Source organism: Manacus candei, unplaced genomic scaffold, assembly GCF_025592945.1.
Source record: "Manacus candei isolate 608988 ecotype Guabito, Panama unplaced genomic scaffold, ASM2559294v1 h1tg000015l, whole genome shotgun sequence".
NCBI lineage: Eukaryota > Metazoa > Chordata > Aves > Passeriformes > Pipridae > Manacus > Manacus candei.
In genome coordinates, this window is record NW_026138063.1 from 23749119 (window position 1) to 23764468 (window position 15350).

Genomic DNA, 15350 nt, shown 5'->3' on the forward strand with positions numbered 1-15350 from the left:
AAGTCCTGCATGCCTAATGATTCTAGTGACCTTTTTCCCCATCTTCCTTCCATGAACTCGTGTTGCCCCTTAGCTCTCATGGTGTGACTTCAGTGAAAGGGAATCAGAGAGTCATTTCGAAAAAAGGTGTGTCAATAAATGAGGAGGACAATTTCCAGCCAAAGCAAGGGGGGAAAGGCTTCTTTATTGAGCATATTTTATGTGTATAGAAGACTGAGTTGCTGGAGGCTTTATGTGTTTAAGGTTTTAATTATAACAAGAAGTAGTTGGGCAGTGATGAGTGTTCTGGGTTTATTTTGTTTGATGAGAAACTTATATTAAAGCTGAAATGGTTCGTTTTTACTTCATTTAGGTGGTCTTTGGTGTTTCTACCTACACAAGCTCTGGTATTTCCCCAGCAATCTCACAGAAATACAGGGATCCTTTTTAGCAGCTGCTATATAATACAGATACTTTTCTTTGATCCTGCTGGTAGACATCATTTGTCTCTCACAACTGGTTTAATGTTGTTGAATCATGCATCTGGTAGATCTTTCGAGCCTCGAAAATATCTAGTAATATTTTGCAAATTATTACTAAATACATTAGCGTGTAAGTAAGTTAAGTACACTGAAGTACTTCCTGCGGGTGCAGAGGGCTGACCTTGGCCACAGCTGCCTGGCTCTGGGAGCTGGCTGTGTTGCTGAGGCAGCACGGGAAGCATGTTACTCTTTTGTGAGGAGCAGGGGTTGGAGCAAGGAGCTGTGTCCAGCCAGAGGCACAAAAGAGGCCCTTGCAAAGCAGCAGACAGAAAAAAGCAGGGAGAGACCTGAGAGAAAAGATGGACCACAAAAGGCTCAGTTAGAGGAAATCATAATGAGCTTAGCTTCAATGGAAAAACAGCACTGGAAGAAGGGAAGGGATTGGTTCAGTAGCTGTAAGACACCAAGAAGTGATGAATCACAGGAAAAGTTTTGCCTTTGAGGGGGTTGAGTAGCACAGTAATGTTTATGCAACCTCCCTTAAATGGCATTATTTAATTTAATTGCAAAATAAAATGGATTTACTTGTTGATGCAAAATGGAAGTAGTACCAGATTCCCCTACAGCACAGTGTCTGGAACTGTTTTCCAGCAACAGTTTTGCTGTCTTTACTGAAGATCTTTCGGTGATTAGAGAGAGAACCATTTGGGAGAAGTTTGGGGATGGAATGGATAGTTTTGTTTAGCATTAATGGGAGAAAAGAAACACACCCATCCCTCCCTCCACCACCACCCCCCTAAAAAAAAAAGCCAACACCAGAACAAGCAAACAAAGCAAAACCAAGAAGCAGATTTCCACGAAGGACTTGCTTACAAACGTACCTCAGCACACATTCCTGTCTGGTAGAAGCATCCACACATACAACTTGTGTGTACAGCACACCTTTCACCTGCATGAGAAATACCTGTGAATGAGAGTTTCTGGGAGTGCTGGTGATATGACAGTCAATACTTGTGTGCTGTAGCTGTGAATTTAGCAACATCCCAGTAACAAACTGGATTTTAAGGAGGAAGGACTTGAAACTCTGTTGTGTTTTGGCTATTGCTGTCGTTTGGAGGATGCAGGACCCAGCTTTCTCCCTGTGTTATTAGGTGATAGTTGCTTGTTGAGATCTCTGTCAAAGCCCATGAAGTGCCATCTGACCCCTGCACAGGCCAGGGGGTAAGGTATGTGTCAGGACTGTAGTTTTAAAGGAAGGTTACAGTATCATATCTCATGAGGCAGGTATAGCTGATTTTCATAAAGCTAACCTCTGGCATATTTTTCATCGGGGATTGGATAACTGGAATAATCTTCTTACATCATTCAAATACCAGGCTTGGTTTAGGGTATTGGGCATCACTCCCCTGTCCCTTTTCCCACCCCTGCTAGTTTTGGTTGAATGGTATTCTAAAGGTTTTGCAGTCAGTCTGAAAAGTCAGCAACCTCCTTTTTCAGAGGAACACAGACTGCCTTGATGGCCAGTTTTCTATTAGGGAGCAGGAGCACCACTTGCTGGTTTTCTTCTGCTTGTTGCTGGTCTTGTGTTTCTGTCTATATCTGCATTTCTGGCACTGAGAATCAAACTGGATGTTTCACAAAATAAACTGGACACTTGCCAAAGATGAGTGACAAACAAAGACTAAGGCAAGCTGTATAGCAGGAACAGGGACCAAGATTTCCCCATTGGCAGGGACAGAGGCAAAGCCAGGGAAAACCCCAGTTGGGCAGGAGGACAGGAGCAATTGAAATGGACTTGTTGCTGCTCTCCCTGGAAGATGGGTGGCATTTATGTGTCTCCAGTGGGCACTGGAGGTGGTGTAGGCTGCCTGACCTCCCCTGCCCTTCCCAGAGAGGAGAGCAGGGCTCTGCTCTTTGCAAACCAGGCCCCAGCTGTTTCCATTGCACAGCAGAAAGTAAGATTGCTGTTATCTCTGTGCAAGTGATAAAGCTGAATGTAAACCTGTGCTGGAGCAGTTGAAAGGAAAGCTGAAAAGAACAGCTCCCAGAGCAGGCAGGGTGAGAGTGGGGGATATGTTATGGTTGGCCTGTTAGTGTATATGCCTTTGTTTTCAAAATGAATGCTTCAGCAGTTGATACAGCCTGCTGAGATTTAGGTGTTTGGTCTTACAAGGACCCTTGGAATGTCTGGAGAATAGCAAGCTGTAGGTATATGACTGTTGTTTAAAAGTGGGGCTGGCTATGTTGCATTGAGGAAACTTAAAAGTCAAGTTCTACACCTGCTCTTATAGTTCCATGACATTAAAATCCTGAGTTGACGGCTCTGCTGCTTGCTGCATAATTGTGGGTAAAATGAGAGCAAGCAATGAATATTTACAGAAGGTTAGAAGTTCTTGCAAATTTGAGAAACCTCTCTGTTGTATTTGAAAACTCCTCTTGCTCAGGACACCACTCTGTTAATCCAAAAGAAAATAACAAGGTGAGTGGAGGAGTGGGCAACATGAGCTATCAAACCAAAAAATTATACCTAAAATGGCCCACATACCATTCCAATTCAGCCCAAAGATGAGCAGGGTGGAACTGGGAACGATTCAGTTATGAAAAGGAGGTTTAAGCGTAAAATAATATTATTTGTAACAATTAGGGGAAATAGTTTTACTCTGAGTTCTCGCTATCTCTCTCTCTCTTCTTTCATAGCAGGCTTAGAGTGGCCTTGGAGATTTGGAAGGGAAGACTGTCTGGTTTTTTCACTGTCAGTTTAGATCACTGTGATGTAATTCTGTCTAACACATGAAGAGCCTTTTGCTTGGCCTAGTAGAGATTAGGAATTAGTGCTTGTCTGTGAATGTGCTGAGCCCCTGTTGCATGTGCTATGAATAGGACAAAGGGAAGGCAGTGCTTAAATAGTGAGGGTCCCAGCATTGCTTTTCCAAAGTGGCAGTTGGAATCAGGTATTTACTTTAATGCCTTCTCAGAGGAATTATTGCCAAACTGAAGATTTTTTTTGAATTTGAAATAGTTCCTTCCCTCTCCAAACAAAGCTCTAGCCTTCCTGCAAGTTTCAGGATTTACTCTTTTGAGGGGTTTGTTTGTCATAATAATGCTATCTTTTCTAGTTCATGATTTCAAACTGCTTGTTGCAACTGAAAGGTAGAAATAAAGAAAAACAAAATTTACAGAATTAGAGAGTCTTCTGAAGCCATGTGACTTGGGGAACTGGAACTCGGAGCAAAACATACCAGAGTGCATAGAAAGTTTATAGAAATGGAGCTTCAGCGTTCTCTTGAGTCTTCGTTATCCAGCAAACATTAGAAACTGAGGAATCTTTAAACTATTTCAAGGAGCCTTGAACAACTTTGCTTAGGTTTTTCTGTACAATACCTGGTTTCAAAGTAGCTAAGCAAGATTATGAAGAACTGAAAGCCAAACAAAGCAGACAAAACCAAATGTCTGTTTACACTTTTGCTTAAGTCTCAATTTTTCCATTGCCCCCCTGAAAAATGGCATTAGGGAGGTCTCATTTGGTTTGCCAATTTTCTTCTTTTTTTTTTTTTTTTGCTGTATGTATTTACCTAATTGACATGAAAAGAAGTGGTTGTTGTCATCTTCATACACTGCTGCAAGCAAGTCCTTAAATTCTGCCCTGCAAAACATGAGCTTCAGAGCACCTGGAGGAGGGTCTTATTGATCCTGGTGACAGGGTCGAGCTAAGGGACACAGTCAACTTTAACTGGCATATGTCTAGAAAATGTAATGTGGAAAAAGGTAAGTTTGGGGCTTGCAAGCCCCTTGCCTTTTCAAGTTAGGGGGTGTTTAGTGCATGAGAACTGCTGGCAGCATCTCTTTAAAAAAAAAATATTAAAAGTTGCCACGTGTTCATTTAAAGTGCAGTGGCCATTGGAGGGGGAACAGGAGACACTGAAAGGTAGACAAAAGAACTCCAACCCAGTAGCCAGAGGAGGGTGAAGTGAAAGTTTTTCCTTTTGAAGAGCAGAAGAAAATAGCTCCTGCTCTGTTCTACGGTATCTCCAAAATCCTCTCTTCTTAGGTAACTGGGATACTTAGCAGGCTTTGGGAAGTGCCTCTCAGCTTGTTACTCGTTGAAAATTTTTGTTGTTCTGCAGTGTAGGTTGTGAACAGAGAGCAGTGCTGCAGCACCACTCTGAAAGTACCTGGGTATGATAAGCACACAGTGTGCTGGTAACTTAAACTAAAAAGCAAGTTCAGATCATCATGAAGAACCAACACTGAAATTAAAGGTTCTAACTGCAAGTAAGAAACCTCTTGTCACTGTAAGGGTAATCAGGTGTTGGACAGAAAGTTTGTGTAGCTCTGAAGGTTTTCAAGACCTGAGTGAGGAAAGCCCTGAACACGCTGGTCTGACTCTGTTTTGAGCAGGAGGTTGGACTAGAGGCCCGAGAGACTCAGCCCTCAAGCCTGTTGCCAGATATTCTCAATTTCTGTGAACCAGGCAATGTATTTGGAATCTTTGTTTTCTGAATCTCTTTTTCCATTTTTGAGTCGAGACAGTGTTTTTCTTTACTGTGAAACTGAAAGATACTTTATCCCTCATGTTTATTCCTCATGAAAGTGTTTATTGGCTCCCCAAGGCCAAGCACCTGAAATTTGTTTCTACTCCTTTGCAGCTTCTCCTTGAAAGCTGAGTTTATGTTAAATCAGATTTCTCTCCCAGTGAAAGTGGAAGGGCGGACTCTGACCTGTCCTCTGTGGCTTCGCTTTGCTTTTGGATTGAATTCATTAAACTGGCTATTGACTCTGGTCCTCATCTCTGAAAAGGCATTTATTTTGTCATAACACCTGGCATCCAAGGATCACAGCATTCTAAACAACCTGAAATGAAATAACGAGTCCACAGAGTAAATCAAGAGGCTGTGTGCACAGCCAGGGCAACCAAGAGGGTTTCACTGGCCAATTCACTAAATGGGCAGCAAATCTAAGTAGAGCTTGAGTCTCTTGACTGGTTTTTTTGCATTAAATCTCATTTTCTCACAGTGTCCCTGTGTAAAACCAACAGCTTTTCTTCCCTCTGCAATCAGAAGGCCTGAAGCTCCTTGTTCACACTTGTCCACACCAGTAAGTTGCTCCTGTTCTTTCTACCCATTCTGCGTGCCCCAGCACCCCGTGATAGGCTAGGAGGGGCAGTGTATATCTTCTTTGCTAGCTGATGGTTGCATAAACAATGTTACCTTAATAAACAACCTGTTACCTCAATAAACAACCTTACCAGGAGAAAGGCAAGTTGCGTTGCACCCACCTGGGACCCTTTATTTATACCCCCCAAGGTTCCATGTGAGACAAACACTCATCTTCATTCTACCACCCTCCCTTCTTCACAACATCACTAAATGGTTGGATTTGAGATTAGTGTCTAGGCCTGGGTAGACTTTTCTTTCTGTCTGTAGTTCTCTACTTGGGTATTTACAGTGGGCCTCTGAAGATGGTGAGATTGCATCAAGTACAGCCCAGGGGAAGAATTTAGCCTAAGGAATAGTTTCCCAGTGCTGGCGTGTGAATGGGGAGGATAGATGTCTAATTTGCATATCCCTGGAAGTTTCCCTCTTCATGGCAGATAAGTAAAAACTGGTCTCAGAGTCACTGAGACGTAAGCAATCTGGACTCACATTTGGTAATTTCTTATGATGAAAGTCTTTTTTTATTCTCTTAGCAGGAAGATCTGTATCATTTGACTCTTCAATTTAATAGAGATTTTTCCTGTAGAAATGCAAACATTTTATTGGAAGATGAAAGAGTGAGCCACAGCAATAGCTTTAGAGCTGAGACATGCATTTTGCTTGCTTTGGTTGAGAACCCCAGTACTCTTTGGCATACAAGTGCCCTGCATCCTGAATCCTCTTCCACTTCTTTTTCTAGTGTGATGCAAAGTATTCCCTGAGCCCTTTTCTCTTCATGCCACTGTGGAGGGATGTGCTGAAATGGATGCTTTGAGGGTTAGTTCTTTTGTTGTGTTCTCTGACTTCAGTGTGCGGGATAAGCACCCAGGGTACAAAAAGGGTGCTTATTTGTACAGTTTTAGAAATCTGGAGTTATATTTAACAGGAAATAAAATCACAGCACACACTCTTTGGAACATACTTGGGTTGCTTTCCAAATAAGGCTTGCAGTTTCTGGCAGGAAAAATTGGAATCTCTTATAACAACAGAAAATACGAACAGGCTAGAAGAAATCCTTTGCAAAATCCCAGCTCAGCTGAGGGTGAATGTGCCAGGAAAGACCAGTCTTTTTGTGGTCATTGCTCCAGTGGTTTAAGGAGCTGGAAGTTTCCTCTCCCTTCCCTAAGAATCCTGGAGGGGAATGATTATGGAAAGCCTCTTAACTCCTCAGCCTTTGCTTTCACACGGGTATTGAACACATGCTCCAAAAAAACAAGCCCCAAACCTGTTCAGTGTTACTTTTATCTCTGTGCGTGTTTAATATCTTTGCTGGTCCCATTTCTGTGTCCTCCTTCAGACTGGTGACATGAGGTGCCAGTTTGATAAGCCATGGAAACTACACACTGCCCAATCCTTCGCCCTTTCTGCTGCACTTTGGTGCTTTCTTTGGGAGGCTTCTTTTTCAGTTGTTTTCACAGGTCATGAAACTAGGGTCTGTTGTAATGCTGCCAAACAATGGGATGCTAGAGGGAGAGTGCTTAATGTTTGTCAAGAGGTTGGGTACCTTCTTCTGTCTGCATTCCCCTCAGCTACCAAAAATTCCTGTGCCTTACTCACAGAGGAGCTATTTTGCACACATCTCCATGACAAGTGTATTTTTTATTTATTCATTTTTTTAATAGGAGATTGAATTTGTGGACAAGTAAGTAGACAGAACAGGTCCCAAGGAGCCCCTGCAGAAGGGGGGGGATGGGGTGGGACGTGGATGGTTGATGTGCTGGCGGGAGCAGCAGGTTGAAATAAGCCTCCTGGCACCCTCTAAATGTGTTTTTGTCTATGCACAGGACACTTCTGTACTTACTAAATGTGAGAGGAAAGGTGAGCTCTTCCTTCCCCCTCCCCCCCCCTTCTTTCCCTGTGGAATATCTTCCTGTAAGGAGAATAACCTGTGACAGGTTTCCTTCAGCAGAAATTGTTATTTGAGGGTAGCACACAGTGGGATGCTTTAGGCCTTCCAGTAACTTCTGGGACTGGCAGGCTTCCCTCCCACCACTTGCAGCTGCAAATAAAAGAAGAGCTACAGAAACACGTGGGGAAGATTCCCTCTTAAACAAACCCAGAGAGGAAGCTGTGATAGAAGCCAGAAATCCATAACGACCTGGCAACCCCAGGGGCTGCAGCAGCACTAGTAGAGATAGCAGGAGAGGGCTGTGCCGTTGTCCCACAGGCACAAAGTGTCATGTCCCCACAGAGGGCCTCTACTGAACTGATAATGAAGTGGAGTTGAGGGAGAAGGATGTTGATGTCTTGGTAAGATACTCTAGGCTGGGAGTTGTGATGCTCTTCTGGTTCCCTAGCACCAGAGACCGTGGGACTTATGTCAGAGTTAATTGGACAGGGTAAAGTTAGAACGTTGCAAGGAGTCTGCCTGTTTTGCACTGGGGAGATAAACACAAGGGACTAAAAGCACCAGAAAAGCACCTCAAGCGAGGTTCAGAGGCTTGGGCTCTGAGTCCCAAATTACAACACCTTGCACTCCAGCTGCTGCCTGGAAGCAGAAGTGCCCTAAGTCTGGAGGTGCTCCAGTTTGCCCAGGTTCCCAGAGCTCTGCTTTTGCATGAGCCACCTCTGTCTTGTTAGGCACGAGCCTGCTTGCCTTACAGGGTGCTGCTGCTGGCATGCACAGCCCGGGCGGTTTGTGCTGGAGCAGCCGGAGCCAGCTCCCGGAGCGTATATGACGTGGCAGCAGCAGTCACTGCCTTTCTGTGCCGCAGCCCCAGGCTTGGAGCAGTATCCCTGCATCCGCACAGAGATCAACAGGCTTTCTGAGGAGAGGCCACCGTGAGGGGAGATAGATCACTGAGGTGCCTGGGCATGGTGTCAACTCTTGATGACTGTTCGCCGTTTAGCAGACTTCCTGATTTCACCCACAAGTGTATTTTTATTTATAGCGATGAGTTGTGTCAAAAAGTTCAAGTGCTTTAATGATGTCCTCCCAGCCAGAAGATTAAAAGAGGAAAAATGGAGAGATCTACTCTTGTTCGTTAAAAATAAGTAATAATAATTTTACTAAAGGCTAAATACCATCCATGTTTCCATAAATAACAGTGCATGAAATCTCTAAAAATTGCTGCACGTTATCAAAAGCAGTTGTCCCAAAGACCTTGAATTTCTGTGGTCAGAGCTCCACAGAGCAGGTTCTTGCGTTTCATTAGCCAGGGTCTGGGAGAGAGCAAGGTGGAAATAAGAAAAACAGTCACTAAGTGCAAGGTATGAATGATAAGAAAAATTAATGCTTGTAGGAAAATGGGCAGAGATTGAGCTAATGCAAAAATCAGTTCAAGTTTTGTGTCTTTTTACACCGATGGGATGGGGTTTTTTCCTCAGTTCCTTGAGGGTGCAGAACTAATAATTAAAAACATTGATATTGCACAAACTAATAAACACTCTCTCTGTAGGAACGGAGGGTATTGTACTTGCTGGCTTGCCTTCCTCCTCCTTTGCTCTTCCCCATTTCCAAATTAAAGACTGGAATAAGGAGAGGGATTTTTAAAATTTATTTGTTTCTATGGGGGAGAGGGATGTATGTTGTGGTTTGGGGGGGTTGTGTTGTTTTTTTGGTTGGTTGTTTTCTTTTTTCACTCTTGTTGTTACCTGGCCCCTTCTATCTGCAACCTCAGACCATTTAGCTGCTGCTCTGACACAGTCTGCGCAGGAGGAGGAGGATCGAGGGGCCGCCTGGGGCCCCGGTGTCCCTTCCCACTCGGGGAACCGGGCAGGAGCCCCAGGTGTTCACTCTCTCCGGTGCCAGCTGTGGTTTTCAGACTGATCAGAGCCCTCGAGAGCCACTCCAGCTCGCGAAACCTGCGTGAAACGGGCTCGGCCGAAGTGGGTAATCCTGAGCTCTTTGGCGCTGAGCTGCCTCCCCGAGGCCGCCGCGGGGCTGGGGAAGGACCAGCGCGGGGTTCGGTCCTGCAGCAGCCCCAGGCCTCTCTGCTGCCGGGCCGCGAGTGGGAAGCGCGTTCCGGGGGTGAATGCGCGGTTTCGGGGAAGACGGACGGGCCTGTCCCCCGGGTGTCAGCCCCGAGCGGGGAGCGGGCGGCAGCGCGGACCCGGGGCGCGCAGAGCGGGCGGCAGCCACCCGCGGGTCGGGCTGGGCCGGGCTGCGGGAGTTGGGGCCGCCGGCAGAGCCTCCGGCTCCCGGGCAGCTCGGGCGAGTGGCGGGGCGTCCCCGGCGGCGCGGGGCACGCGTGGCGGGCCGGCCCCGCCGCGAAGGGGCATGTCCCGCTGACGTGCGGGCCGGGGATTGGCAGCGGCCCGGCCTATATAGCCGACGGGGCGGGCGCCGCGCCGCTCTCCCAGGAGCGCTCCGGTTCTCCAGCAGGGCGGGCGAGCGGGCACCGGCCGGAGTGAGTCACGGGGGATGGGGGGCGGCCCCTTCGCCGCGGCCGCGGCGCCGACGTGGAGGCTGGCGGGGCGGGGGGGCGGCCCGGCCCGGAGCGGCCTCGCATCCTCCCCGGGGCACCGACGTGTCGGCGCCGCCGGGAAACTCCGCGCTAACTTCCCGCCGGCGGGGCCGGGCAAAGTCCGGCGGGGGCAGCCGGCGGCGGGAGGTGAGGACAGTGCAGCCCCGCGGCGCGGCCTCGGCCGGCGCTGACACGGCTGTGCCGGCCGGCAGCAGCTGCCGCGTAGCGCCGGCGTGCGGGGCCGGGCCGGTGGGGACGCCGGACCCCGTGGGTGCGCGGGGAGGGGGCAACCGGGCCGGGGCGGCTCCACGCCGTCCCAGGCGTTCGTAGGGTTTGATCCCAGTACGAGCCAAAGCGGCGGGCTTTCGTCCAGCGTCGGGCAGACCGCGGAGCGCCGGCGGCGGGCAGTCCAGCCTGCCCCGGGCCGCGGGGCTGAGCCCTCCACTCCTGCCGTGCTATAGAGAGGCGAGCGCCCTGGCCCTGTTCCCTGGCCATCGCTGGCGGCGGGAGGTGCCACCGCCGGGTCCGGCGCCGGCCGTGCCTGCTGCGCTGCCGCCACCGGCAGCGTTCCAGCGGCCGCGGAGCCGCGCTCGGGGCTGTCACCGGGCCCCGCGGGAGCGCATGTCCCCCGCTCTCCTGACGCGGCCGGCCCCGGCCTGCAGCCCGCAGGGCCGCGCTGGGCTGAGGCTGTCGGGGCCGCAGTTGCCCCACGGCCCTCGCCGCGCTCCGGCCCCGTCCCCGCACAGTTCCACTGCGCTCGGCGCGCCCCCGCCGCCCCCTCGCGCTCGGCCCCGCCGGGGGCGCGGTGACAGCGGGGCCCGCCGGGCCCTTTAAGGGCGCCGCCCCGCCCCGCCGCCCCGCCCCCGGTGCCGGCAGTGCTGAGGTGGCGCTGGCGGCGGCGCCGCCCGCCTGGCCCGGCTCGGCCCGGCCCGGCCTGCAGGGCCTGGCGGCTCCCCCACCCCTCGGCCGGGCACCGCGGGGCCGAGCGGAGGGGCAGCGCTGTGCCGCTGCCCCTGGGGACACGGTGGCGGTGCGGGCCCGGGCAGGCTCCGGGCGCAGACAGCCCCTCGCGGGAGGCTCCCCAGGGCCGATGCCCTTCTCGGAGCGCGGCCGGGGAAGCCCTCCCTCAGCCCTGGTGAGAGGCACCGCCGGGGCCTGCCCCGCTGGGCCGGCCGGCAGGACGCGGCCGGGTGCACGTCCTCAGTGGCGGGGCCGGCACAGGGCTCCTCCTGCCCGGGGCAGGACGTGGCGGCGAGGCCGGCGCTAGTGGAAGAGTAAACACGGGGGATGGGTCAGGTGTAGGGCTGGCGGCGTCCAGAGCTGTGCTCGTGTTGCACGCCCTGATGTCCTGTGTCTGGAATCGATGCGAAGGGAGAGACTTCATCCTGCCACACAACGGCTGTCTGCCAGCATGATCCCCCCAAAACCAAGGGGCCTGGGCCTTTAATCTCTGGGAGACCAGTCAGTTTTCAGAAAGCAAGTATTTTCATCTATGATCACTCATTACCAAAAGATCGACCTGCCCTGCATGAACATCTGACAGAGGGCAGTGGCTGCCACAACCTGCCCAGCCCTGCTACTGTGTGTGGTCCTCGTTGAGTTGGATTGTAGCTACCTCTATTAACAAAGTGCTAATGTTTTTATTAAATATACTTTTAAATAACATGTAACTGACATTTCTGTCCACAAGTACTGATTGTATTGGCAGCCTAACTCATGACTTCGCTTTTGTTTCTCTTCATACAAATGCTTCCCATGTGGTTAGGTCTGGCCCTTGCTGGAGGTTATTTTTAGGATTATTTCATTCTCTTTGTTTAAGCGCGCTCTAGACTTCTGAAACTTCTTTTGGCGCACAAGGACAGCACTACAGGCGGTGTATCATCCTGGCAGTTTGAAACCTGTTGACCCAGTCAGCCGCACGCTAGCATGACATAGCTGTAACCTTAGTTTCAAAACCTAAGTGGGAAACCAGGGAGGTGTAGGATCCAAATGCAGTGCCTGAGCTACTGGTTTTGATGTTACATTTAAAATACCATTCTAATGGTTGCCTTCAATTTTGGCCAGAGATGAATCCCTGAGACCTACAATATACCAGATGCTTGGGGTTGCTGGAGATGAGGAGCATTTGTTCTTAGCTTGTTATATGGGTGACAAGGCAGAAATTCATACAGATAAACCCTGGCCTTCAATTTCTCTTTGAATGTCTGGCTACTCTCTGAGGTGGAGGCTGCAAGAAAGATTTCTGCAGCTGGTGTGTACACAGCGAAACCAGCAGCTGTGCCTTGAGGTCATGGCTTTCAGGTAGGCGCTATATTGGGTGTTGTTCACTAACTTCTTATCTTACCCACCTCCTCTAAGGAGCAGAGCACATGCAAGATCAGCCAGGTGGTGTTTTCTGGAGAAGTGAGAATTACAAGGATATTTGTGCTGTTAGCAAGGCTCCAGCCAGACCTCAGCAGCTGCTTGTGATATCTAGGATGCTGCCTTCCTGCCTTCATTGCTCTTTGGAGCTTGCCATGAGGTGGTGGCACCCTCGCCAGTGACCCAGCAGGCTGGAGGAGCCGCCTTGGAATCTGCAGGTGTTGCCGAGATGGCCTGGGACAGGTGCCGTGCCACTAATGCGCTTTCCTCGGATCTGTGGCAGCTTGTGCCATGCAGGCGTGTGCCAGGGACACGTAACCACGTGTTACACCGTGGCATAACCCTGCATAGTGAGGACAACTCAGGTATTTCTCCAGGATCAAGTTACTAGCCACCCTTTCTGTCCACCAGCAAATGCCTTGCAGAGGTCTGCGTGCTGCAGCAGCTGTACTTCAGCAGCATGACTGGCTGGCCTGGTACCTGCTTGTGTTGGAGTAGCAGATCATTACAGGATTAATTGCAACATTAGCTCTATTGCTCTGACAGCACAGGTCATGCTGCCTTGTAAGAGGTGTGTTGAAGTAGGGGAAAACCTCAGCCTTGGCTGAGTTGCAGATCAGGCCTGTATGGCCCCGTTGTGTCACTGCTCTTGTTGTTTTTCCCTCCTTTCCTTCTGGTACTGCTGCCTTCCCTTACTGCCACAACTTCAGTGTGATGTGACACCCCTTCAGCAATGCTGGGTTTTTAGGAGCGACACTGTGGTTTTGGGAGTCGTTTCTGGCACATTGAAAGGTTGGAGATGGCAACTGTCACTTTGCTGAAAAGTGTCTGAGTTTGCTGTTCAAAATATGGTCCGAAGAGCACTGCAGGGTGTGTGTGGGAGAGGAGCCTCTTGTCCCAGAAGCAGGCAGAGGCACTGGATTTTAGGAGAGTGCAAGCCCTACAGGAGCACATGTAATGGCTATGGGGGACTCCAGGTGTGGATGGCTGCTGTACATCTGGCAGAGCGTATACTGTACTGGCTTCTACATTTTTACTTGTATTCTAAAACTCTTTTTCAGTAAATCTGTAGATCCAGATTCAGGAGATTTAAAGCTCCTCCCAACAGTGTATTTTTTTTCTGGTTCCATCTTGTGTACACGTTTAAAATAGTCACTGTAAACCAGTGTGAATTTTCTTTTTCTGACTTGCGGATTTAGGGCTGGAGACAGAATTTAGTTTCTGGGGCATGATCTTATTTCAATAAAAACTGCAGAGCTGGATTGCCCAGCAGCTGAGTGTGGAGAGCCCTGAGTGTTTGCCTTAGTTTGTGAGGACGTCTATGTTGATTCACCCAAGCTCCACTAAACTACATTCCTAACTTGTGACTGATGGCAGCGTTGTTGGCAGGTTTTCAGGTTGTTTGTCTCTTCTGACTAGATACTGATGCTCTTGCTTTCAGCCCTTAAATTTCGTGTCTGTCTTGCACATCTGTTATTAATTGACTGTATTTTTGCCTGATACTAGATGGCTATTCTTGTAGCCAGTGTGATGAAAGAGTAGCTACTCCAGGCTTCCTGCTGTGAGGGTTGAGTAGATAGTGGCACTACCTGTAGTGCTGGTAAAACATGGCATGTGTCATGTGTGGTGAGATGCAACTGGATATGAGACTGGTTTGGATAAGTGCAACTTTGAAACATACAGGCCATGCTCTTTTGAAAGTTACAGTAACAGGGGTGTCATGGTTTTCTGTTGTCTTGGAGCAGTCACCTAATTTATTTTAATTTTTTTTTCTATAAAGCAAAAGCTGGCAGGCTGACAAACGGGCAGCTTACAGGACGGACTCTCTGGCTACTGACCATTTAGCTGGTAAGTTCATATTTTGGGAGAGCTATAGATCTTGCTGTTGCTGAGCTTACTTGACAGAGTGGCTTTCTGAGTGTCTCCCTAAGTCAGCAGGAGTTCAGGCACCTAAATAAGTTTCTCAGGAAGAGGCAGCTTCCTAGGCCCTTTCTCTTTTCTCTCTATGGATATACAGTGATCTTGGACTGACTATCCAGACATTCGCATACTCATTTAAAAATTGCACACCATTAATAATTGATAGGTTAATTAGATTATGCTTCAACAACTTATGGTGTCCCTCTTTCCAGTGACCTTCTTAGGTTGCACATCCTCTGCCTTCTTAATGAGGAACTCTGATTTTGGTGATCACTGTGCTTGGAGGAAATATCCCCCCTGAGTTCCTGTCTGGTTCAACAAGGGAACTGGGCAGCCAACAGGCACTGTGGGTGCTTTTCAAGAGGATAACAGGAAGAGTGCTCAGTAACAGATACTTTGTCTTCCTGGAGTGACCATGCATCCTGAGTAGTGATATTATTGCCTCCTCTGTCTCTTCCAGTGGCATACCCGGATTGTGTGTGGGTGGGAAGTCGACAATGAGCTCCGTGGCAGTTTTGACCCAGGAGAGCTTCGCTGAACACCGCAGTGGCCTGGCTCAGCAGCAAGTGAAAGGTAAGCAAACACAGTTGAGTTCCTGTGATGTGCCTCTAGGTCCAGATTGCACAGGCAATGTTCCATGTTCTTACCCAGGCTCACTCTGTGTGAGCACAAGCATGCAGACGTTGCATTCTCTGTTCCTAGATCAGTGTTTTCCCAGACTCTGGCTTTTCACCCTCAGCAGCACAGTGGTGGTGCTGCACAGTGGAAGGCTGTGAGGAGACAAGCCTTGACACTTCAGAGAGCTCTGGCTAGCAGTGCTACCAGCCCTGGGAACGGGGCACATGCAAGAGTGGGACACTGGGCTACATGAGAGCCTCATGGGATCAGTGTGCTGGGCTGTCATTTCCTTCCTTTGCTCAGCCAGGTGCTGGGAAAGTCACTGTAACCATATGAACTGACTCAGTGATGGATTTTGGCAGCCATCCCCAGCTGTGAGCTGGCCCACTTGG

At 49.4% G+C, this 15350-nt stretch overlaps 1 protein-coding gene across 5 annotated transcripts in view; it reads left to right on the forward strand.

Annotated features, from left to right (window-relative positions):
- HDLBP (high density lipoprotein binding protein) overlaps positions 1 to 15350 on the forward strand; it is a 39128-nt gene that overhangs the window by 3969 nt on the left and 19809 nt on the right. For 2 of the 5 annotated variants that reach the window (XM_051782363.1, XM_051782365.1), the window contains exons 2-3: positions 14201 to 14268; positions 14801 to 14913. In XM_051782363.1, the coding sequence (XP_051638323.1) occupies positions 14838 to 14913 (76 nt within the window). In that variant the 5' untranslated portion in view covers positions 14201 to 14268; positions 14801 to 14837. Of the gene's footprint in view, positions 1 to 9894; positions 10003 to 10187; positions 10207 to 11175; positions 11195 to 14200; positions 14269 to 14800; positions 14914 to 15350 lie in introns of those variants that run through there. The other 3 variants (XM_051782364.1, XM_051782366.1, XM_051782367.1) reach the window with 3 other exon arrangements.